Source organism: Parambassis ranga, chromosome 3 (assembly GCF_900634625.1).
Source record: "Parambassis ranga chromosome 3, fParRan2.1, whole genome shotgun sequence".
Taxonomy (NCBI): domain Eukaryota; kingdom Metazoa; phylum Chordata; class Actinopteri; family Ambassidae; genus Parambassis; species Parambassis ranga.
In genome coordinates, this window is record NC_041024.1 from 13,725,885 (window position 1) to 13,749,668 (window position 23,784).

General features: G+C 38.9%; 1 protein-coding gene across 1 annotated transcript in view; it reads left to right on the forward strand.

Annotated features, from left to right (window-relative positions):
* Window positions 1-23,784, forward strand: part of LOC114433624 (CUB and sushi domain-containing protein 1-like) — a 219,612-nt gene that overhangs the window by 9,093 nt on the left and 186,735 nt on the right. Inside the window, exon 3 of the mRNA XM_028402269.1 lies at window positions 22,422-22,534. Within this exon, the coding sequence (XP_028258070.1) occupies window positions 22,422-22,534 (113 nt within the window). The remainder of the gene's footprint in view (window positions 1-22,421; window positions 22,535-23,784) is intronic.

Consider the following 23,784-nt stretch of genomic DNA (forward strand, 5'->3'; position numbering starts at 1 on the left):
GACAGAGGGGAGAGAAGAATGCAGAGAAAGGTTATCAGTGGGGTGTTGTGTCTTTGTTGGAGAGATGGAGACTGAGCAAAATCAAGAGAGCAATTCAGACAGACAGACAGACACAAAGAGAGAATGAAGAAGCAAAGGGTAAGGTTCATGGTGCTGTATCTGTTGGGGTCTACCTGTGTCCGCTGTGTTCTCACACAGTGCAACTACACATTTACACACACATGCAATAAAAACATCACGTTTATTAATTTTGCATCACTGGTTCAAACGTTGAGTTTCTGGCTGATTCTATCTCTTATTGTTTTTCTCTTCTTATTCCTTTGTCTCTTCTACCTCTTCATCTCTGCTTCAGTGCTGTGGATGTAATAAGAGTATAGAACAAAGGTTATGTTCAATACCTTTTTTCAAAACTTCCACTAATTTCTTTCCTTTTACAATAATAGCAGATAATTCATTTTTCACTTGTATGTTTACTGTTTATTCTGCTTATTGCACACACAAAGGTTCCCTTCTACTGTCAGAGATATAGCCGCTAGTTAATATGAATTTTACAGGAGCACAGATACAACATAACCAAAAAATAAAGATGCCTCTGAGTAACAAAAAAAAAACCAGTGGAGTTTGGAGACTGACTTCAATTGAAAGTAATGAGAAATATCTAATGGATTACATCTCCTCACAAAACACGTTCACAGGCATCATCCTGCGAGCACACACGCACACACAAACTTAGACTACCCCAGTAACTGCAGAGTAAAAACCACACTTTTCTGAGAAAAATAGGCCAACACTAGATAACCAGGCAATGGAACTAATCCAGGAGTACCGCTAGGGAGGGAAGGAGGGAAGTGAAGAGAGAAAGAGAGTGGGGGAGGGATGAAGGTAGGACTGGCGGGGAAAAAAAAGAGAGAGATACAGAAAAAGACATAGGACCAGACAGCAGACTCAAACACACTCACAACACACACATGGAAAGCTAAAGCTAGTAGAACTAAGTCCCTCTGCGGTTGGTAGTTTTGTCCATCTGTCTGTGTCTTATTGTATTCTTGATAATTCTCTAAGCTGCTTCAACTTGTCACCAGCCCATCAGAAAGTTTAGTACAGTTTCCCCATCCTGATAAGATATGAATGGTTATGGGGACATATAAGCATCTTTGTTTTCATTCTGCTGTTTATTCATTTGTTCATCTCAGTGTCCAACTAAACACTGAAGCTGCCTTGTGGCTAATAAGGGAGTACTTGTATTGTCCATGTAGGCTTAAGGGGACACTGAAGACTGGTGATTATCAAACACTTGCCCTCCTGTAGGTTTGAAAGATGACTTTTTGGAGACTGTCAGCTTTAAGCAGCATGGAGCCACAGCAGTTACAATAAATTGTAATACATTTACTCTTGTAGCATAATCCACTTCTCAACTGTTCACGGCTCGGTATTATCCAGATTTTTTTCTTCTTCTGGAAATATGCTAGATACAGCTTCCTTTTTTCACTTGGGTGCTAGTGCTCATTTCATTTTTATAGGGTTCTTGGAAATAGTTATTTTTTATTGTCAGTAATAAATTATCTAGATTATCTTTAATATTGTTCCTGATTGTTCAGTGTGATGTCTTCATAATCACATGTTAAATTTCCAGTTAAATCTTCAAGCTGAAATGTATGATATTGTTGTTTCCAGGCATTCTAGAGAGCCCAGAGAAAAATGAAAGAGTGTTATTGTCAAGAATGAAAGTGACTGGGAGGAGCTGTGGTCGTTCGAGCAGGCTGTGGACTGATGCTGGGTTCAGCTGTTGGGCTGGACTGTAGGACTGATGAGAACATTTAGATCCGCAGGCCTCCTGCCTCACCAAACACCTGTTACTGCTGAGACACAGCAGGGGTGAGGGGATACAGAAGGAACGCTGAAGCAATGAAAAGAAAAAAAAGTTACAGGTAGACAGAAAGCAGAGATAGAGTGAAGCAGAGGGATGCCACATGAGTAAGAGCGAGAGAGCATAAAGAACACAGAAACCTGTATGCCACTGGCCAGATTTCAAGCTGAGCGTTCCTTCAGTTGTCTCTACAAATTGTGCATTTTTATCACTAGAACCCAGTGTGGTACATACATCTCCCCACACAAAAACATACACAGTGTATGACTGTAATGCTCACTTGAATTCCAGTCCCATTTTTACAGAGGTTCACAGATATATCCACAGGTGAAACCACTTTGAGTGTTGTCCCAGAAGTTTCTCTTCAGTAAAATACCATACTTAAAAAGCATAGAAACAAGTACAGAAAAGAGAGAATGCTGCAAGAAAAGAAGCTAAAAAAACACTGTACCTTCAACAGATTCTACTCTAAACAAAAACAGCACAACAACAAAAACATCAACAAAATCAACCATTCACAACCACAGCACTACTAGAAAACCTACTCTGACATATGCAGTCATGAGTAGTTCACTAAGGCCACCCATAGAGATATCATTGACTTTCTTATAACATAACCATCCATATGTACTTTTTTTTCTAACTATTGATAGTCTGCTATTATTTATGAGTACTGGCAGGAAATTATCTGTGTCCACAGGAGGTGACAAATGACAAGCAAGACTGAACAAGAACAACAAAGAATCAACAAAGAATGTATTGATGCAGATGTAGAAGTGCAGCATTGTTATTACTGTGAATTAATGAATGTGATCAAAAAACATCTTTGTTCGCAAAAAAAAGTGTTATCATTGGAAAACAAAAAGCTGATCCCAGCACTTCCAACAAACAACCACATCTGTCTTTACTAGACTTCACAGCTGGAAACCTGCACAGCTTTTAATCATGATTGTGACGTCTGCAGGACGTTTGGCAAAAGTCCGAAAGGCTTCTGCAGACTCATAGTTTTTTGTGTGATTACCACAGAAGCACATACGCACATGTGCAGATCAGTTAAAGCTCAGTCTGGGAACCCACCGGCTTGATGACGAAAGGTTTAACAGAACAGTCAGCTAGTCAAGATTTTCATTTCCTGTTTTTTTAATGTTTTCTAAATTCGCAAATCTTCACTAAAACACGGCAAAGACAGGTTCTACTTGTTGACCCCTCAAGCTACAGCATTTGATCTCACAGACAGATGAAAAACATAGGTAGGCCTAGGAAGTTTGAGGTTTAGGCAGCAGTTATCTGTTCGGTGTTATGTTGAAAAGATGTAAGTAATCCTTTACTGCTTACATGGACCATGCATTTGAGTCTAAATAAATCCATCTCTCCAACCAATTATCTAATACAAATTGAATTTAAAATGTATATCTTACTGAAAAATAAACTAATACTAATTTAAAATAGAAAGGTGTGTTAACCAAAACAAAACATTTGTTTCTGCTGCTAACAAGGTCATCATGAACATGCTCATTACACTGTAATATTCATCCGACTGCTGTTGCATAACAGGCCACTGTCTGAGCTACTGGTACTGAACCAAAGCAAAACAATGACTTTCCTGCAGGGATAAATAAATGATCACTTTACAAATAAGTGTTTCGAATAGAAGGATGCTCTGAAATGTCACCTCTGAGCCACGTAAATTCTAATACTTTAGAGTTTCTGTCAGATCTATACTAACACCCATTTCTAACTATCTCTGTTTTAGCTCTATCCCTCAGGCATAGCAGTTGATTTATATTTTACATTTCAAAACATCATACATCATAAGAAGTAATGTGTGCAGGCATTCAAACACGAGGCCCCCCTGGCACTCTTTTCCACACTAGTGGACTGGCGGACTAACTGGCTGGCTGAATGGCTGCCTGTCATTTTTAAAACATCTGAGCTGGCATTTATCCAGAAAATCTCCTGTTGTTTTTACCCCCATTGGGTATTTGCAGAGCTGTAATATCGAATATACACTTCCTGAAAATACAGATAAAAAAATGTGTTTCAGACACATCAAGGTGAAAAGGCTGGCTGGTTACAAAACACACACACACACACACGCACGCACACACGCAGTTTGAAATGCCTCCAAAAGAATCTCTTTTTTTCCCTACAGATCAAAGTACACAGAGGAAAGTGCTTTGATATGAGAGGCAAAAACCAAATGATGCTCTCTACTTTTCTATTTTACCTCTTTTTTTTTTCTATTTTAGTCATATACCAACATATAACTGTGATTTTCACACATTCCTTTTGTAAACTTCTAACTAAACAGATGACCAAAAGTACCAAATTATCCAAGAATAAATAATATTTTTTTGTACTCTTTAAATATGAAACTGTCTAAAATGTCTTTTCCTCATAGTCAATGTTAAAACTTTCTTTGGATTCTATTTCTTAGGTCTTTTATTCATTAAAAACTTTGGAGGCTGGGTGTGTGTGATGTTTTCCTCCTCTATCTCATTTTGAATAGGGAAAGGAATGCTACTATTATTCATTTCTTACTGACAAAGACCATGGAGATGGAGATAAGATTTCTTTCTAACCATCACTCAGATTTCTCTCCATTTCCTTGCTTGCCAAGGCCCTCCAGTTAACCTCTCCTATGGCTTCCCATTGCTCTGGCTCTCCACTGTGTGTTTACCTAAAAACCTCTTGCATTATTATGATCACTGCTAGATGGGTCCTCATCTGTATTTTAGTCTTTTGCTTCTTTTTTCCTTCATTTGTTTTTTTTTTACTCCATCGCTTTCTGCCTCCCTCTGTGATTCTTTACTACCAGCTTTCACCCTGATTGGAAACTTTCTCATGTTTCATTTGATACGGTAGTGTGAGCATGCACACATAAAACATGCAGAAAAGCAGCTGCTTACACACAGTGCAATACAGGGCTATTGGGATGGAAGAAAGAGTTCTTCATACTGAGAGTGAGAACTTAGAAAATAACAGAAACAACTGCGGAAATTCAGCAACTGAAGATAATGAATGGTTATAAAGTCCCTTGGACCATCAGTGGAAAAGAAAACAAGGATTTTTTTGCAATTTTTTTGATCATGTTTTAAAATCACACCCATGTTTTCAAACATAAAAACTTTTCCTACCATAAACTTGTGTCAAAACACAGCCATACTCTGGCTTTAACTAGGTACCAGCTTTTTAACTTTTTAGAGTTCAGGTTTTCAGCTCCTCGGATGATTTATGTGTTAATTATTTAGAGTGCAGTCTGGGTCAAACACAAGTTCAGTACAAATATGTGAATACAGCTGTGTTAGTTAGCTAGCTACCCTGCTATTTTAAAAAACACTGTCTTGTGTTAATAGTTGGGAGTTTTTATGTTTTGCATTTGGAGGCAGGACAAAACAAAAGCCAGAGAATTGTTTTTGTGCAGACATTCTGAGTTATACTTTCCAGTCTCTGGGTATGCTACCTCAGTAATATGTTCACTACTGTGGCAAAGTGTCTTTTTTGACAGCAGGCTGACAGATTGATGGACCCAAGTCTTATACAGAGTTATGAATGGTAGAAGATATCTTTCAGGCTCTGCCTTGAAAATTACATCCTGTGCTCCTCACCAGGCTCGAGACGTTATAGTACTCAGCCACTTAACACTGCTCGTTCTGGAGTTTGTGGATAGCTGAATATGTTCCTGGAAAATATGAAGCACTGTGCCATGATCATGTCATTGTGTTGCCTTTAAAGCTACCCCCCCCTTTTTAGCACTCTCTGAAGAAGCCTCATTGCCTTGTGTTCCTTCTATATCATGGACCTTCTTGGGAGATAAACCCTTGAGGCCAAGGTAGCAAGGTGACTGCACCCGATGTTCTCTCATCAATTTTAAGGAATTCAGAAAAATTCTGTGTAATGACTTAAAAACTGCAGATTATGTGATTATGTGGTGAGAATGATGGAACTCATCATCTTTTTTACACTGCAAACTTCTCTCATCATGAAATACATCTAAAAAACTTCTCAGTTGGATTCCAAAATTCAGCACAGCGGACTACCTGGCTTGAAATACATTGAAAGAATTCCTGTTGTCTGCATATATATTTAGTGTTATGAAGCTCCCCAGCACTTCAATAGAAGCGGGCTCATCTTTTTCCGAACTATCTGGCAGGAGAAAGGCTGTGGATTTTTGGTCCACAACCCTCCATAATAGCACAAATTTAAGAGGTTTAGTTGTTAACAAAGGTTTGTTGTTTAGATATTCATGTTTATAAATGTTTGTGGGTTGTGGAGACAGTAGCAGTATTTAAATGTCAAATGTTCCTTTTTAGGCTGCCATTTGTGGATAATTGGAACATTCAGTTCCTTAGTATTGTTTGACTGTGTCCACATGAATGTGTAAAAAGGTGCCGTAGTTGTTTTTACTTCTCGCAGCCAAAATGTGATATTTTATTGAAGACACAGTTAATTACAGTCTCATCATCCATAGCACAAAACTATCCTTGTGTATCAAATACTGTGTACATGAAAACTGAGAGAACCAAACAGCAGTGTAACTGTACATAATCCTGCCTGCACTTGTGGTAAACCCCAGTGCTACACAAACTGTATTTACCTTTAAGCAGACTTAATCTTGACTTCTGTGACTGAGCTAACTAGTGTCACTAGATGGACCTTCATACTGTTCATAAAACATGAAAAGGGATCTGCCTCTCTCAGGGTAAGTAGAAAAAAAAATACTACATTTCCCAAAAACCTGAACTAAGTCTCATATCAGCCAATGAGTCAGCACGCTTTGCATATTTTTAGCCCTGTGGCCAATTGCAGCACAGCATACCACCTGGACTGACTTTGAATTTATAATGTTTTGCTACAGAGGGCTGCACGTTTCTATAGCAACTGAAGATAAGTGGGAATGGGTGAATGACAGCTGACAGATCAGCATCAGAATGATTTGTCTCACAAAGACCCACCTAGAATGGCAGCTTCCCTTCACTTTTTTTTTAATGAAATGGTTTCCTCTCTTTCTGCCTTCTCACTCCTCTCCTCCTTTACTTTCTGTTAGCTCACAGTTTCTATCGGGGAACTGACTTGTGGTTTATAGAAGAATGTTTATGTTTCAATCGGATATAAATTTCAAAGAAATTTGGGCTAAACTCAGGAGGAGGCTGGAAAATGGAGAAAAGAGCAGTAGAATGAAAAATAAGAAAACTGGGTAATTCAGAATATATGGCAAAAAGAAGAGATGGAGAGGTGCAAACACAGTAACATTGTGTGTTTGAAAAGAAAGTAAAGATGTCATAAATGAACAGGAGTGAAAGTGAAAAATGATTCATAAAAATGTCTCAGGGGAATACTTGTTTCTAGTCCATGAATATTTAAAAGTTGTTTGTAATATTGTGTATACCCTTTCATGACAGTAGGCACTGCAGGTACTGAGTGTAAACTGAAGGGAATTAGGACAGGCAGCGAAGAAAAAGAAGGTGCTGAGATTTCATGCCAAATAATGGGAAAATGAGGACTAACATGAGAGTATTTGAAGTACCTGTCTTAAACTTGTTTGTTTGGGATTTTGGTTTAATTATGAAGATTAAGAGATTATGGTGAATGTAAAAATAAAACTTGAGGAAAGCAGCTCATGCATACAGTATGTCATCAGCCACCTGTGATGTTCCAGGAAGGCCTCCTAAATGAAGTATGACAATATGGATCCGTAGGGTTTGTCTTTCATTTATGATCAACTAGCTTATAATTCACAAGTGAGTAGCATGAAAAAAATGGTGGTCACAGTGTTCTGCATAAACACCAAGAATGTTTTGTGTCTCTGGATGTTCTGGACTGACGGGTACAGAGTGCTGGACAGAGATGGCCAATGGTGACAGTTTGTAGTAGACACAATGAATGTAATGAAGCAAAAACACAACTGGCTTTAATAAATAATAACTTTAGTTAATCTAATCTGTTATTCTGTTATGTAACTATGAGAGATTACATTTAACATGACAAGTTTATCTCTCTAACCTTTGACTTCTAACACAAAAACACATTTATTGATTTGCTATAAGAGACTTTATAATAACAGGTAAAGTTCAATTAAAAATATGTGCATATCTGTGTGTTGGCCTGCTGTACCATCACAATCAGCAAAATAGATTGTTTTTTTTAAGATATGCAGATCCCATAACATCACTGCTACAGCTGGATCATACGTGATCAGGCTGCTTTAATTATATTCCCCGCATACTTGTGTTTATAATGTTACACTTAATTTGTGGTTTGGGCAAAAGACAGCTGACAATATAATAATAATAATTTCCTCTCTTTTATTTTCCACTCATAGCAGTCTGTATCAGCAGCATTTAAGAAAAGGTACACATTATCTGTACAAACCCTCAGAGCTGTCACCCACATGTTACCTGAAGAATGGATCTGGAGCTCACTGTGGTGGTCTAAAAAAAAAAAAAAGAGGCAGCTCAGTCAGGCACGTGGTGCATAGGCAGCCACTACGAGTATCCAAGTGATAACTGATTGATGCCACTGTATGTTTTAAAGCATGTGTTATGGATGGCTAAAATTTTCATCCTGATAATTTCTGCAATACAGCCGATAACTATATGACACTATCAGCCAAGTTTGAAATGTGAAAGGAGATCCGGCATTTATTTAAAACACTCACGGAATAAGTACCCAGAAACTTTTTGGGTTAGGGTCATTGACAGTAAAAACTATGGACAGAGCTTCTGTGACATCACCCGATTGGTTCTGAAGAGCCATTTTGAGGCTCGGTGGGAGGCCCTGTGAATCTATGGGAAATGACTCTTCTGGGGCCAGCCCCCAGCGGTTGCAGCATGAAGGAGAAGTTTTGACACTTCCGCATGGGCTTCAAGTCTGAGCCCCGAAGGTTGCCGCTTGGTTAGGGTTAGGGATGAGCTCCTCCGTTTCACCACCCTCCACCATTGCAGTTATTGATGTGAGCTTCACACATGCACTAATGTGTTGCACATAACCCCAAGCCATTAGTGCAAGTTAGTCCATTTTCACCATGTGGATTTTATTCTCGCGGCATATCGCCCACTCCTAGTGTTACATAAAAAATGTGCCCCTTGTACAGTGGCACCAGGCTCTAAACATGTTTATTTCTGAGTTGGACATTTTAACATGGGGGTTGAAACATTTTTTGAGCCAGCCTCAAGTAGCCAATTGAGGAACTGCGTTTGTTGGCACTTGGACATTGGCTAAATGTTTAAGCCCTGGAGTTTGGTACTTGGCATGCACCTGGCATTGGTACAGTACAGAACACATGCATTCAGTTTTAAGCTTGGGGAAAAGCTTGTGGCAGGAGTTAAAGTCCAAATTAATGCAAAAGTGTGTGTGTGTGGACACACTTATTGTACTCATGCTCTCACTCAACTCAAGAAATGTGTGTACAGGAAGAGGAAGCAGAGATGCTATAAGACCAAGTTAAGGGAGAGAAGATGAAAAAAGGAGAAGTGAAGGTGATTTACGTGGAGGAGAGAACAGAGAAAACTGGCAATGACATTTTTATCCAAATAAATCCCTACAAAATATGATCAAATCTGAAAATGATCTAATCACTTCTGCTGCTAGATAGATAGACAGATAGATTCTTTAGTCCCAACTATCAGTGGTACATTCTAAACACTCTGTGCGTAGGATTTGACTGAGTCATTTTTAAGGTCTGAACGCCTGAATCACAACAACACTGACTAATGTTGAATCGTTGTTATGCTCCAAGCAGAGCTAATTTCTCATTGCAGCCTTTGTCACAGCTTGAGAAACAGTCATTTCACCGAAGTCTTTTGTGCATTCAACCTTTTGTCGTTTTGACGCTGGGTTACTTTGAATAGTTTAAAACAGCAATAAGGAAGTCTTTTCCTCCCTGAGCATAAACGCACTTATTGTTTACATTGGCAGGTGTTGAAACTGCTTCTTTTACAGTCTTTGTTTTAGCACAAAAAATACCAACTTTTAATACACCATCTGTGCCCCTAGCCACATACACTCACATCAGACGTTTTTATAGCAGATAAAATACACTTGGAATAATCAATTTCATGTATAATATTCTGATATTTTTTCTCCTTATTGTTACCACTCAAAAACATTTTTTTGTCAAACCTTGAATAATTCTGAATCTATGAATATGTAATTTTATTTAATTTTTTTCCTCAAGATTTTAACAGTAAAAGTCTTAGATATCTTATGTAAGGCTTTTACACTGGACTGTTATTTTGACTTTTTACACAGTGAAGGGCAAAAACAAAAGCAATGGTTGAATAGATGCGTGTAAAATCCCTCCATCAGGGCTGGATTCAATGAGTGATGAAGCTGTTATATGATGATTATCTGATTACCAAATGAATATGCAAATGAAATGTGTCATGATGGAAGTCACTGGTAATTTACTTGCTGTCAATAGTGACAATCAATTGACAGTGCAATGAAAAAGCACAAAATGCAAAAATGCTTGGTGCTTAAAATATGAGAAATTTAAGCCCCTCGAGATGCCGGAATCTCACCTGTCCAGCGGCTCTTGGACTGGAAAGCACAGTGACGGATTACAGCTGCAACCGAAGGGTGGCAATCAATCAAACGAGGATGAGTAAGGGTGTGGAGGAGGAGAATCTCTCTCATGTCACTCATGTTTTATAGCCCGGAGACTGAGTTCAGCAGGAACCGGCATGTTTTATTTCACTGTTAATTTTACGTCTTTTTGTTTTACTGCTACTGTCTTTAGTTACATTTAGCCCTCAAATTCTGATTGGCAACACAATAAATTGCTAAATCCAAGAGAGCCACACACAGGGAGGATATGTCGATACAATAATGGTAGATTGCAAGATTGCATGCAGACACGTACGCTTTGTTCTGCAATTGCTATAAATGAGGCATAGATTTTCTTTACCCCAACAAGTATAAATACAACAATCACATAACAGTGTCAACAGTGGTCTAATTACAGATTAAGTGCTCCGCTCTGAATGCTGAGTTATAATTGCAGCCAAAATTCAGAATTCTTTGTTACCAGGCGTGGTGATTTTATTCCTATTTTTTTTTATTAGTAGTTTTTCTCAATACTAATTAAATCATTTTAATTTCCTGAAGCTGTTGAAGAGATGTTGAGACAAGGTCAGACAGAGACAGAGACACTGTAGCAGGTGTAGACACAGTGTGGTCACACAGTGGGGGAAAAAGTCACTGTCACCTCCCTGTAAAGACCAGAGGAATGGGAAAAAAGGTCCTCTACTAAAGTCTGGGTGATAAACACGCTTACTAACATCTGGCTTCTGTCATGATTAGGAAAGGGTAAAATCAACTTTAATTCACAGGCCAAATATCTGGTATTTATCAACGGTAGCAACACATGTATGACATTTTCTGCACAGGTGAACATGTTTTCTGACAAACTTCTGCTACTTTTTGCAACCTGAGCCACAGATTCTTTCTGTCTTGTAGTTTTTCACACGTTTTCTCACATACCTAATAGGTAATCAGACCATATTGTGTGTGCTCACTTTGGTGTAAGTAGAATGCACCATTAGTGTTTTTTTATTGATTTAATATTCAATTGATAGTTTTCCAGTTGTCGGCAGTGGGATTATTAGTTCAATATCTGCAGGAAGTATAAGACTCATGACAGCCCATCTGTGTGTTTGTCTGTGGAAAATTATGCTCATATGCACATGTGCAGCAAGAAGTGTGTGAAGGTGTCCTTCCCTCAGGCCTGTGGGTGGATGTGACTGTAGAAGCTTTTAATGTTCACACCTTGTCAGAAATCTTTCATTTACCGCACTCAGACACCCACACACACAGGCACGCAGAGGACACATGTCATGTGCTTCTAAACAAACCTGACAGAGATGGTGGGGGCATGTGACGGTGATAGAGACAGTGTGCGGAAGAGGAAATGGAGTAGGCTGTGTGGGTGGAGGGGTCTCCTAATTCTCTCTTCCTCTCTCTGATCCCCCCCCCTTCTCCTTTTCTCCCCTTCCCTCTCTCACAGTCTCTCAGAAGCATAGAGAATCAGTTTTAATGGTTTGTCAAATAATGCTTTTCTCCCCCACAGTGGATTGGTGATGTGGTGTTTGTGTTAGCTGTGCGTGCTTCTATCTGTATGTGTGTGTGTGTGTATGTGTTTTAAAGGGAAGCTTGGCCTACTTTAGCCCAGTGGTTTTCTCTGTTGATATAGCCCATAGCGCCGGATTATACGCTTTTCAATGTGGTCAAACACACACATTCACACTCACACATTCACACTCACAAAACAATACACATACACGACACACAAACACTCATAAAAAACAAGGCCAATATGTGCGCACATGAAAGGACAATACATAGTATGGGGCATGCACGAGCACACACACACACACACACATACACACACATATGTCCAGACAGTGAGTCAGAGTGTATCTTCCATACATATTTTATTGTTTCTCACTAGCAGCAGTAGAATCCTTGCCTATGAAAACGTCTTGTGAGGTTACATGTGTGTCCATGTACCACAGCTGCTTGACTCATTTGATCAACTTCACAGATTGTTTGTGTTTGTGTGCATGTGTGCCTGTGTGACATAGTTTGTCTGGGTTAACCATGTTATATGTCGAGTACCCGTGTGTACACTCTCAGTGAGCCATGTTCTCAGCAGGTCCCTTTGTTTGCCTTGACTAGTTTTGTATGATGGTGTGTGTGTGTCTATATTCCCCTTTGTGTATGTGCATGTACAGTGTGTGTGTGTGTGTGTGTGTATTTTGTCTATTTGGCTCCCAAAGCTAGTTATGACCAATCTCTGTGGGAGACTAACATTGTGAAACTGATGCAGCAGTGTGTGTGTGTGGAGACAATGTTGAAGAGTCTTGCTGTGTTTGTGTCAGTGTTAGTGTATGTGCGTGCTTGTGAGGGTACAAAAATATATCTTAAGTACAGCCACTGTAAACATATAAAGTTTTTTTTTTTTTAGTCTTTACTGTGGACCAAATATCAAAATGTGTTCTGTGTTTACAGATACAAATGTTGTCTGATCATTAAAGATGTTTCACAATCTGAATGAGAGTTTAATGATGGAGGCGTTTGGTATTGGTCTCAACAACTAAATCGTAAACAGCAGAATGTGTGTAAGCGAATGTTTGATGTGTCAGCACAGTGCATGACGTTATTATTAAACTTTTACTGCACTCAGTTGAAAAGTAAAGATATTACAAACTTTGGTTGTGTAGTCACACAAATCAGCCACGTAGGTGACTGCATGGAAGGAGGTGCAGAAGATTAAGAACCAAGAACAGACACTGAATAAACAGATCAATATAGCCTTTTTAAGATTTGCTACAATATAAACACAATAAACAACACAACACACTTTTGTTTGGCAGTTTTTCCTCTTAAACACCATGGGACATACATCTCCATAATCTTGATTATTTAATCAAGATTTTTTTTTTACTCTCAAATGGATAAGCAGGTTTGCCAAGAGCCCCTATGTTTGGCGCATATCCATAACTCACATTCAACACTTTTAGCTTTTTTGTTCCAAGTGTCCCACATTACGAATGGAAATAAGCCAATGTCAGGCTTTGGGCCAGTTTTCTTTTTAGTTATCTGCCACTGCTGAGCAGCACTGACTGATTCATGTACATGCAATGGGACTTTTTGTCTGAGAGACTCTTGCATGGCAAACAGCATGCCTGCCTAAAACAATTCTGTTTATCATTTAATGTAGTGTGTGGTGAGACAAGTGTGATCTCCTGTTATGAATTTAGTTTGTTTGTTTGTTTTACAGTTTGTTCGGTATTTACAGATGGAGTTTTGTGTTATTTTGTAAATATCAGGTGTTCTGACCTACAGATGTTATATTATGTTGTTTTTGCTGTACTATATGAGGTTCAGCAGGTAGAAAAAGTGTGATCGGCACTATGCCTGTACAGACCTAGAGACAAAGTTTTGTCTGTGAAGTGTGAGACAGAAAGAGAAGGTGCTTTAGTGTGAAGGACCCAGAGACTTGGCTCACAGCCAGCAGTCTGCATACCCACAAACCTTTGCTGCTGCTGCTGCTAGGCAGAATGGGCCTTTATAAAGGGCAGTTAAACCTTTGTTGCCACATTTGGGCCTCCAAATCATAATGATTTGAAATGCCACAGTGGGTTTTGGAGCACTGGACCACGGCACATTGGACCAATGTTTGCTTGGCAGAAACTGGACAAAACCAGCTTTCAGTTCAATTACAGTGTTTCTGTTGCTATTACTCACCCCTTTCAACAACAAGACCTTGTTTGAAACATTTCTTTAGTAGAAAGAGAGTTTTTCCATTTAAGGTTCATTGACTACATGTTATATGTCTTAGAATCTTGGATTAAATCTGTGCTTTTATCACACACAACCTCAGTGTTTCTACCTATTATTCACATTCAATAAAAATCATCTTCCACTTGAAGCAAACAGTGACCCGTGTTAGGACCACATTCACAGTTAGAAAAACACAGGTCTACAATCTAGTGAAATGTGGCTGCGTGCCAGCTGCCTACTCACCGCCGCTGTTCCTTACCACAGCTCAGACAAATTGGTCCCTATGGGATTTTTATGGAGCATTTCTGTATCTATTGTGACCTAAAATTATGGTGACTTTTGCCCAAAAAAATGTAAAGCAATTTGCATTTTTAGAATATAGTTTTAACCCATTGTGTGACAAGTCAAGCAAAGATTAAACTCTGTAAGCATTTATTTTTTTAAGAAAGGTGTGATTTGTTCAAACCATAAACTCTATTTTTCATAATTTTAATCTTTTAAAATCTGCACATGGTAAATCACAGGAAGTGTGGAACTTTAATATTGTCTGACAAGAAAGTTCAAAGCAAAGGAAAATATCAGACTTTTAGGTTCCACTCTTGATAAACACTACTTCAGTCCAGTGTCAGCAAACCTGTAATTAAATGCTAATGTTGAAGACTTGTTGATTATTTTGAAGTGGAGTTTGATGTTAAAGATCCCTCCTTGGTGTCAAATGTAGTTTTGATGCAGGTTAAATGAACTATGCGCAGCACTGTGTTGTTAATGTTTAATATGAGTGACGAATGTTTCCCTTTGTCACCCACACACACGCAGACACACACAGACACCATCGACAGTACTTCTTGACAGGCTGACAGACAGAAAATATGGGGTTCAGGTTGGGTTGGGTTTAAATATAAGGGAATTGCACAGCAAGGTTTTGCTTGAGGACACTAGAGAACCAGTGGGGTTCTTACTCTGTTATCATTCACATCAAGCGCCACCCACTGCCAAAGTACCCTTGAGCAGCGTGCCGAACTGCTCAACACTGCTGCAGTGCTGTTCACATCACTCTGAGTGATCTGATGTATACCTCGTTCTTCCTGTGTGTGTGTGTGTGAGAGAGAATAAGTGTATGTATCTCAGTGGGTAACTGCAGTCCCAGAGGCAAAAAAACTGTAATTCTTCTTCAGAATAAGATCTGTTTGTCTCTGTTTGACTGCATGAGATGTGCTCAGACCTGTGAAAACAAATCCAACTTCTCTCAACACATCTTCACACATAATTCCCAAAGCAACGAGTATGGTTGTTTAGCTGTGCCAAAATCAGATGAGGCAGCCTCCAAACTTTCTCCAAACTTGCCGTGCCTGACTGCATTGTTCAGGAAAAGGTTATTTAAGGTTATTTCTCTCACACATGTCACAAGGTAAACTTCTTCTATTTGTCTTGGCTAGCAGAGTATGACATTTGCAGGAAGTATGTACAGTAAGGCACATAGTTAATTGCCAGAGAAAGTTAACACTTATTGTTGTGTTCTCTGGTGAGAATGGGCTGCTTCCCTTCTCTTAATTTATGTTTACAACTCAGTCTTTAAAAGTACAGTTTTAAAAAGAGTTTGCTTAAGGCTACAGTCGCTAGCCCTGGGTAGACTGTCAAAATGATCCATAGCCAGAGGTCTGCAGTAATCCAGAGAACTAATTAGCCATAAATGCAATTTAATGTCTTCAATCAGAGCAACACAGTAGAAAGTAAGACATTCACCATATTAACATGTTTTCATGTTGATACTGTGGGGTTCAAATCTCAAATCTCTAACCTAATCTTTTTTTTTTCTCCCCCTCCTTCTTCTGGTTGGGGCTTGTTCTTTTGTTAAAAAGTCATCCTGTGGGGTTTGAAAGTTGGAGTTACAGGGATTTTAGTTGACGAGAGTAATGTGTGTTAACACAGAGAAACTAGAAAAAGGAAAATGCCTATCTTGCCTACGGCCATCACCCCCCCTCCCACTTTTATCTTCAGCAGCACTAGGAGAGAAAGGAAGCCCTGGGTGTTTTGTGTAACACTATCTGGCTTTACAACTTTCCAAAAATTCACTGTGCTGTTGCCAGAGATTTAAACCACTACTCTTTCCAGATTTATACACAGTTTTAAACACACTGTCACCGCCACCAAGGCTGTCATGTACCAGAAAGCCTCTCCTCTTCACTCTGTTCTCCGCTTTTTAAGTCTCGCTGTTTTTCTTTGTGAGCACAAATCTTCCAACTTTGAAATATTGAAGTATTTATTGTTTTAATGTGTTCAAATCTCTCTTCAAGGTTTCTTCAAATATTTGCTTACTTTTCTCTCTCTCTCTCTCTCTCTCTCCTTCAGTCTCTTTTTCCACAATAGGCGCTTCCAGCCTATCCATTTACTCTGAGCTGTTGTCACTGATAGACTAGTGTTCCACCAGACATGGTGGAAAAAATGGATTCTGTCCTAGAAAGACAGGTTGAAACAAATAGTTTCAGCCAAGGACATACATCTACTGTACAAGTGTGGGGCGTATCTATTGTTGGCAAGTAGAAGCCAAATCTTTTGTAAGACTATGGTAGAAAATAGTAATATTTGTTTTATGGGTTTACATTGGTCTTGTCTCTAGTCTTGTGTGTGACAGATTGTTTTCAGAGTCAGTAGATATATGAGGAACCAAACACATAAATTGCTGCTATCTCTCAGAAAAGTCTGGCAAGAGAGCTGTTCATTTTTTCAAGTGTATTGTTTTACATTTGAAGAGTAGACTCTTTATGGGTTCTATCGCTCTAAAGGTTCTGGATTTATGCTGTGCTCATATTATGCATAAGTTTGGTGGTTGAACAGTTTTCTGAAGGTCTTTCAGCAAACACACTAACACAATGTAGTAACAGGATAAAAGTTTTTGGTACAAGAGTCTGTTGAGATCTTATCTGTGTGTCCGCTCTTCATTTAGGTCTGACATTCTTTCTGTCACAGCCATCTATCGTTCCAGCTCGAGAGCATTCAGGGGTCAAGTGTCTCTGTTAGAACAATCATAATCGTTATTCATAAGCCTCTTCTTCACTTCACATGTCAGGACTTGCTGAGGTTTCAACAACAGCAATATTTCCTTGTGCATTCTTTTTGAATGTGGCCTCCTGTGTGATAATATAATCCACAGGGTGTCACTGCCTGAAAACAGCATGGTTAGTACTGATCACTATCATTATTACATTTATAAAGGGAGGAGAGGTCAGGATGTAAATTATTGTTCAATAATAATTGTTCAATCAATGTATACTAAAAAAAAATGCGTGCTCTCTATTGTTGTATATCTGAACATTTGGGTGCAAAGCAAATATATATAATATATAAATAGATAGAGGCACAAATCCTGATAGAGGATGAGAATATTTGAAGCTAATTGGTGCATCTAAATTTTCCATTTAGTCAGAATTCATCCCCATAATAGCCAAATTCTGATTTTTATTTATTAGGTAAACTGAAAACAATTACTTTGTTCCTTGACTCTGATCACTTACTTATGCAAATATGTATATTTCCATAAGAACCACCCTGTAATACAGATGACTTTATGATGAGGATGAATATTTTATATATATATATATATATATATATATATATATATATATATATATATATAATTAATTGAATCTGTTGTTTACATATGTGGACTAGTTAGTTAGGAAGTATGTATTAAGATTAAGATTAAGATAAACTGTATTAATCCCCACAGGGAAATTAGATTAAGGGTATAAGGGTTAATTTACAATCAACAACAGGTTATATGTTTTGAAATAGGTTAGCATGTTATTTCCTTCCTCTTTATTCCCCTGGAATTAATTGACGCCTGTGAGGCAGTTCACAGGGCAGCCACTACACTAACATGGTGCACTGCTATCACTGCAACATATACCAATCACACCCTTTCAATCATGACATGTACTTAAGCCATCTCTGCTTACTCTGGTCCTGCATGCCTGCAGCCACTTCACTCATGTGACTCATATAGCATTTGAAAGCTCCACTGAAAGCTTGTTGATTCCTTGTGGGGATGAGGTCAGAGCCGAGACACCAAACATCAATGCTGTATATGTTTTGCATTGGAATATAATCTATTCCTCTTGAGTTGGCCGAATGAAAAGCAGAAAGCTTAGGAAAGCTGCTTGAACCAAGTCTAATAGCTTAAAAGTTATTGAAATTTTCTGCTCGGTGGACCACTTGTAAGCCATATTTACCAGAAGACTGCAAGGACATGCTAAAGGTCATAAGGCTTTGATCTAGATGTATACATGCAGATAGGAAAGGCAACATTAAATTGGATTACTTTAAATAAGTGTTACTTTTACTAATTTTAGTCTAGTGTGTGTCGACACAATCCTCAATGACTACCACTGTAACATGACTGCAACTGCACATTTGATTATAAAATTAGATTTGCATCAATCAGCAAAATGTTACATCGCGTGCACATGGGCAGTAAGCACTTTTCTGAGCACAGTTTCTATTTTCAATAATAAATACAGTCAATGGTCTCAGCCTGTCAGTTCAGTGATAGAAGAGCCCTGTTAAGATAGAAACTAACCTGGTTTTTAGACATCTGTTCATAGCAAAACCACCTATTTTTCACCAAAATACTACAACTCTCTTTGAGCTGACTCATTTGAATAAAAGCTCCCATCTGTTTGTGCCTCCTTTTTCACCTCTGTGCCATCATGAGTTTATTCTTTCACATGCACCAGCTTTAGCCTGTATCACTGGTTAATTGTAATTCTTCTGTAGACTCATTGATTTACAATACAGCATCATGCAAACAAAACAGAATCTGCACATTTGGATTTTATTTGAAGTTAGAAGAGTCTGTGAACATGAGCCATGCTGTCTGAAAGACTGGCAGGCAGTTGGAGGGATAGACTGATGCAGGCAGATACAGATGGGCAGTCAGACAGATGGACGAAGCAGCAGAAAGGCACACAGGCAAACTGGCTGGCTGGCTGGCTGGTTGACTGTAAAGACCGGCTGGCTGGAATCGCTGAGTGGCTGTCTGATTACATAAGCTGGTTGACTGGGTGGACAGTTGATCGACTGGATAAACAGTCAAATATTCTAAACCCGGCTCGCTTATTTTCATATAAATGTCAAACAGCCGTAGGATCAGTCTGTTTGCCTGATTGGGAGGAAAATAGACTGACAGAGCGCAGGAAAAGCAGGGGGAGAGACAGACACACACAAAGGCATAGACAGGGATATGGAACCATGTTGGCCCATCAGTGCAGTGACAGCTAGACAATTACTGTTCATTACCTGACTGGTTGACTCACTAACAATCTTGGGCGTTTGTATGCACACACAACAAATATTGATTCTCATCCGGCTCCTGGTCAATCCTTCATTTTAAATGCAAATCATGAGGGAAGACTGACAGATAGTGTTTGGATTTATATACGGTGTTTTGCCATAGGTACATATTTACACTGCTTATGGCGGTACATTGTCTTACGTGTAATACTGCAGTGTGACATGCAATTTGTCTAATCAATCCATAACATATATATAAACCAGTTTGATTTAAATTGTCATCATTGTCAACACCAGAACAGAAGAGCCACTTTTACCTCTTCTGTTTTCATCACTTCTGCTGTGATGCTATCAGTACCTCAAGCCGTAGCTTCTCTCTAAAATCTTTGAACCTTGGCTCACAGCAAAACGGCTTTGAAACTTCAATATATAAAATTAAAAATGCATGACAAAAGCATGCTTCTGGTAATTAGTTATACCCTTTTCTCTTTGTTCACATCTTATTTGTTGAGTCGTGAAATATTCATGTGGATGCAAGTGATGTTCCCTGTGGGTCACCACAGTGATTTATTGTAGCATCTGACCAGGCAATTCTCCCCTTTCGGAAGAGAAAAATAGTGAGTTCCCAGAACATGTAGCACACAGAAACACAAAAACAACAAAAGTAATGTCAATTCACAGTCATAAAATGATAAATTAGTTAAAAAACACTAAATTAGTTTCGCTAATAAGTTTAAATGTGGAACAAGAGAGAAACCAGAAGAACCCTCCACCACTTCATGGCAGCTGAACGTGGGTCAGGACTGTAGTCACATGTATTCTCCAGCTCTGATTAGCACAGGCGGAGATATTGAGGTGATATACAGATTTTTGAGGCGTTTTATTGAGCCTCCTGTGATATCTTCTCTGGCTCCTCGGCATCTGAGCCGCAGGATGAGAGTCATACAAACAGGTAACAGTGGTAATAAAGGCTTCCTCATGACATTTGAAGATAAAAGCTATAGTAAAATTCATCATTATCTGGAGGTGTCAGACTGAAAAAAAATAACATTGTCCTTCCATATTGCTAATTGCCATATTGGTAATTACTTCGTTTGTAATGACCTATGTCACATGTAAGTGGAATTATATTTGACTTTATGAAACAAGTGTGAAATTACAATACAATCAGTTGTTATCAACTATTTCAAAGGTTTCACTGTTTCATAAGTTTTGTAAACCCTACCCTCTACTGGTATAAACAGTACACAGCATTAAATTAACTATAGGACCTTAATGCCACTCATAAATAACAAATCATGGCTGTGGTTAAGCAAACTTTGAATTTAATGGTAATTTTTAACCTGTGAAAACAGGTCCTCCTCCTCCTCCCCCTCTTCCTCCCCTCCTCTTGCATTACCACGCCCCTGTCACCCTCTCGGTCCTGTCTTTCCTCTGTACCCTCCCTGCCACCATTTCTCTTCCTGTTTGTTGCTTTTTGTATGCTCCCTTCATCTGCTCTTGTCTGTCCTTTGTGTCCTTGCTCTAAGGCCAGAGAATTAAAATGATTCATTTTGCTCTGCTCTGGTTTCACTGTCCTCTGTGTTGCTCAGTGTTTAAATTGTTTAAAAGGCTTACTTCTTATTGCTGTCATGTTTAGTCCATCCACCTGTCTTCCTCCTTCTCCAAACCTTGTTTTAACCTCTCACTTTCATTTTTTCCTTTCTTGTGTGCCTTCCCAGCCCACCTCTCCGTGGACCTAGTTGACCTTTTAAATGATGAAAATGAACTGTGTAAAATGAACACAGAGCCCAGACTCATTGTTGTTGCTGCTCTGATTACATCAGTTCTTGAATCCTGTTTCTGTCTTCATTACTCTCTCTCCTGTTATTTCTTTTCGTCCTCGTTCATTGTTGCATACTTTGTGAACAAGGTATGCTAATTGTGTCTGAAAGTGTCCTCCTCAGTTGGATAGTCTATATCAAGAGCTACTTAACTTTGCTTTACAGCTCTCACATTTTCATAGACACTCAGAAGGAAAATGGTGCTGCATACCCCTGTCGGCTTCCACATTTTGCATAGCATAAATCAAAATATTAATAAAATAAGAATGGAGAATATATAGCATGTAAATATAAATGTGAAAATACTATCACATCTAAAACCATCATAACCAGGAAAATGAAATATGAGGTCAGGTTTGCCAGCCAAATGGCAACAGTAGATGTTGCAGGCGTGTCAGGCCATGGCTGCATGACATCATCCAAACACTGGATTCAAATAATGTGGCAATGTTTTTTCTGTTAGAGGTGATTACAGACAGAATGTGCGCTGATATTTTCCACTTACCATGCTGATGAGGCCTCCTAAATGACAGATGTATTGAATCATATGACCAGAGGAGAGTGCGTGGCTAAAAAGGTCATTTAATTATTAGAGCACTTCTTAATTTTCTGTTGAAGAGACTTTCCATTATGTGGTGTGGTAATGATTAGTCTATTTGGAACATCTTCTGAGCTTCTTACCACATCCATAACTCTTGTCAGTACACGGTCAATGGATCAGGTTCCAGGTCTGTGTCTGTGTTTTCTACAGATCTATCAGGAACATGAGAACTGAACCGTTTAGTTTAAAGAAGTCCAGTTGTTCCACTTTCAGACTGGTGTGGGCTTGGTTGGTTATCTTTAAAAGCGGATCACTGCAGCTCAGTCATGTTTCAGACAGGCAGACAGCTTAGAATGAAGGAGAAACCTAAACAGTGCTGAAGTCAGGAAAACAAGAAAGAGCAGATCTTTGGAGGGATCTGATTTCAGACCTGCAGGGATGTTTATTGATTTAGTCTTACCCACAGCATCAAAACACTGAACACAAATATATCATGTGTGTCATGTACTTATATTTGTATGTGTCAGGTGCTCAGATTTGATGTTTGCTTTCAGAAGTCAGTGGTCTTGCTGTGTCTTGCAGAAATGTATTTGTGATCATTTCTTCCTGTTTGCAGGTTGTCGGGATTCATGCTGCCCTCACCTATAGTCAGCAGTGGATCCATACTGGCCTTGTGGTTTACCACAGACTTTGCTGTGAGTGCACAGGGCTTCAAAGCCGTATATGAAGGTAAGCAAATGTGAGATGTGTGAATGCTGGTCAGGATGTACAAACAATTTATTAGGCTTGAACTGTGAGATTTATATGCCACAGTATGTGACATATACACAATGCTATGTATCACTGGGTGTTATTGTTACTCTTTTTTATTCAAATATCTAAGTGACAGCAGTGGTTGCAGCTGTTTGGAGTGACTTTGAGGATCAGAGTGGAGCTAATGTCAGTATTCCACTGCATGTGGTGTTGATTGGAGGATTTTAGCTTATCTATGTATTTTATCAATGCCTAATCAAATCCCTTAGTAGCAGTGACTTTGTGTTGTTTGGGACTACAAATTAGAAAGCCCTAGATACGAATCAGGCTGATGAACTCTCCTCTTGATCAAGCACTAATATAACAAATTTCTCTGGGCTTCAGGTGAAAGTCTGAGCTGCTTCTGATTGATGAGAATAACTGTTCATGTTAATAGTTCCGTGTAGGCGAACCCTGGCTGGCAGCCCAGAGTTTATTCGTCATTGAGATGACTGTAATGTATACATTATATATGTATCTACAGTAGTCATGAATTCATATGTCCTGTATGGTCATTTCTACAGTGAGGGGCGTGTTTATATCTGTTCCTGCTGTAAACATTCATGGCTGCATTCTGTTGTGTGTGTGTGTCTTACATGTGTGTTATGAACTTGGTGTACAAGACCGTTCCATGTCTAAGTGCCTGTTGGGATGCGACAAATGCTTAGCATGACCTTTTGAAGATGTGCATACACACACCCACACACACAGACACACACACGGACAAACCCATACACAAAGTGTTCCATTACGCTTGTATAACAGTTCATCTATGAATCATGAACTCTAAATATCAAAGACAAACTCAAGAGACCAGATATACACACTAAATCCCCAGTGTGTGTGTGTGTGTGTGTCTGCTTCACATTAGTGTGTGTGCATGTACAGGATGTGTCATGTGTATTTGTATTAATGTTGAAAGCAAACCTGACAGCCATTAAGCTTTATCCAGGAAGTTCTTTGTCTTATTTTTCTGCCTTTGTTCCGTTTCACATCTGTGGGGACCCTTAAGTGTGTTTGTTGCCTCAGGAGTGATTGGAAGTGTGTGTTTGTTTTTTGTATTTTTTTTTGTATTGATGTCCCAGACATCAAAAATGGATTCATGTGTTGTGTCGTTTGTAAATATGAGATCAGGCCTGAGTTCTTACAGTTGCAGCTATCAGGTTAGCCATCTTCTTATGCAAGTG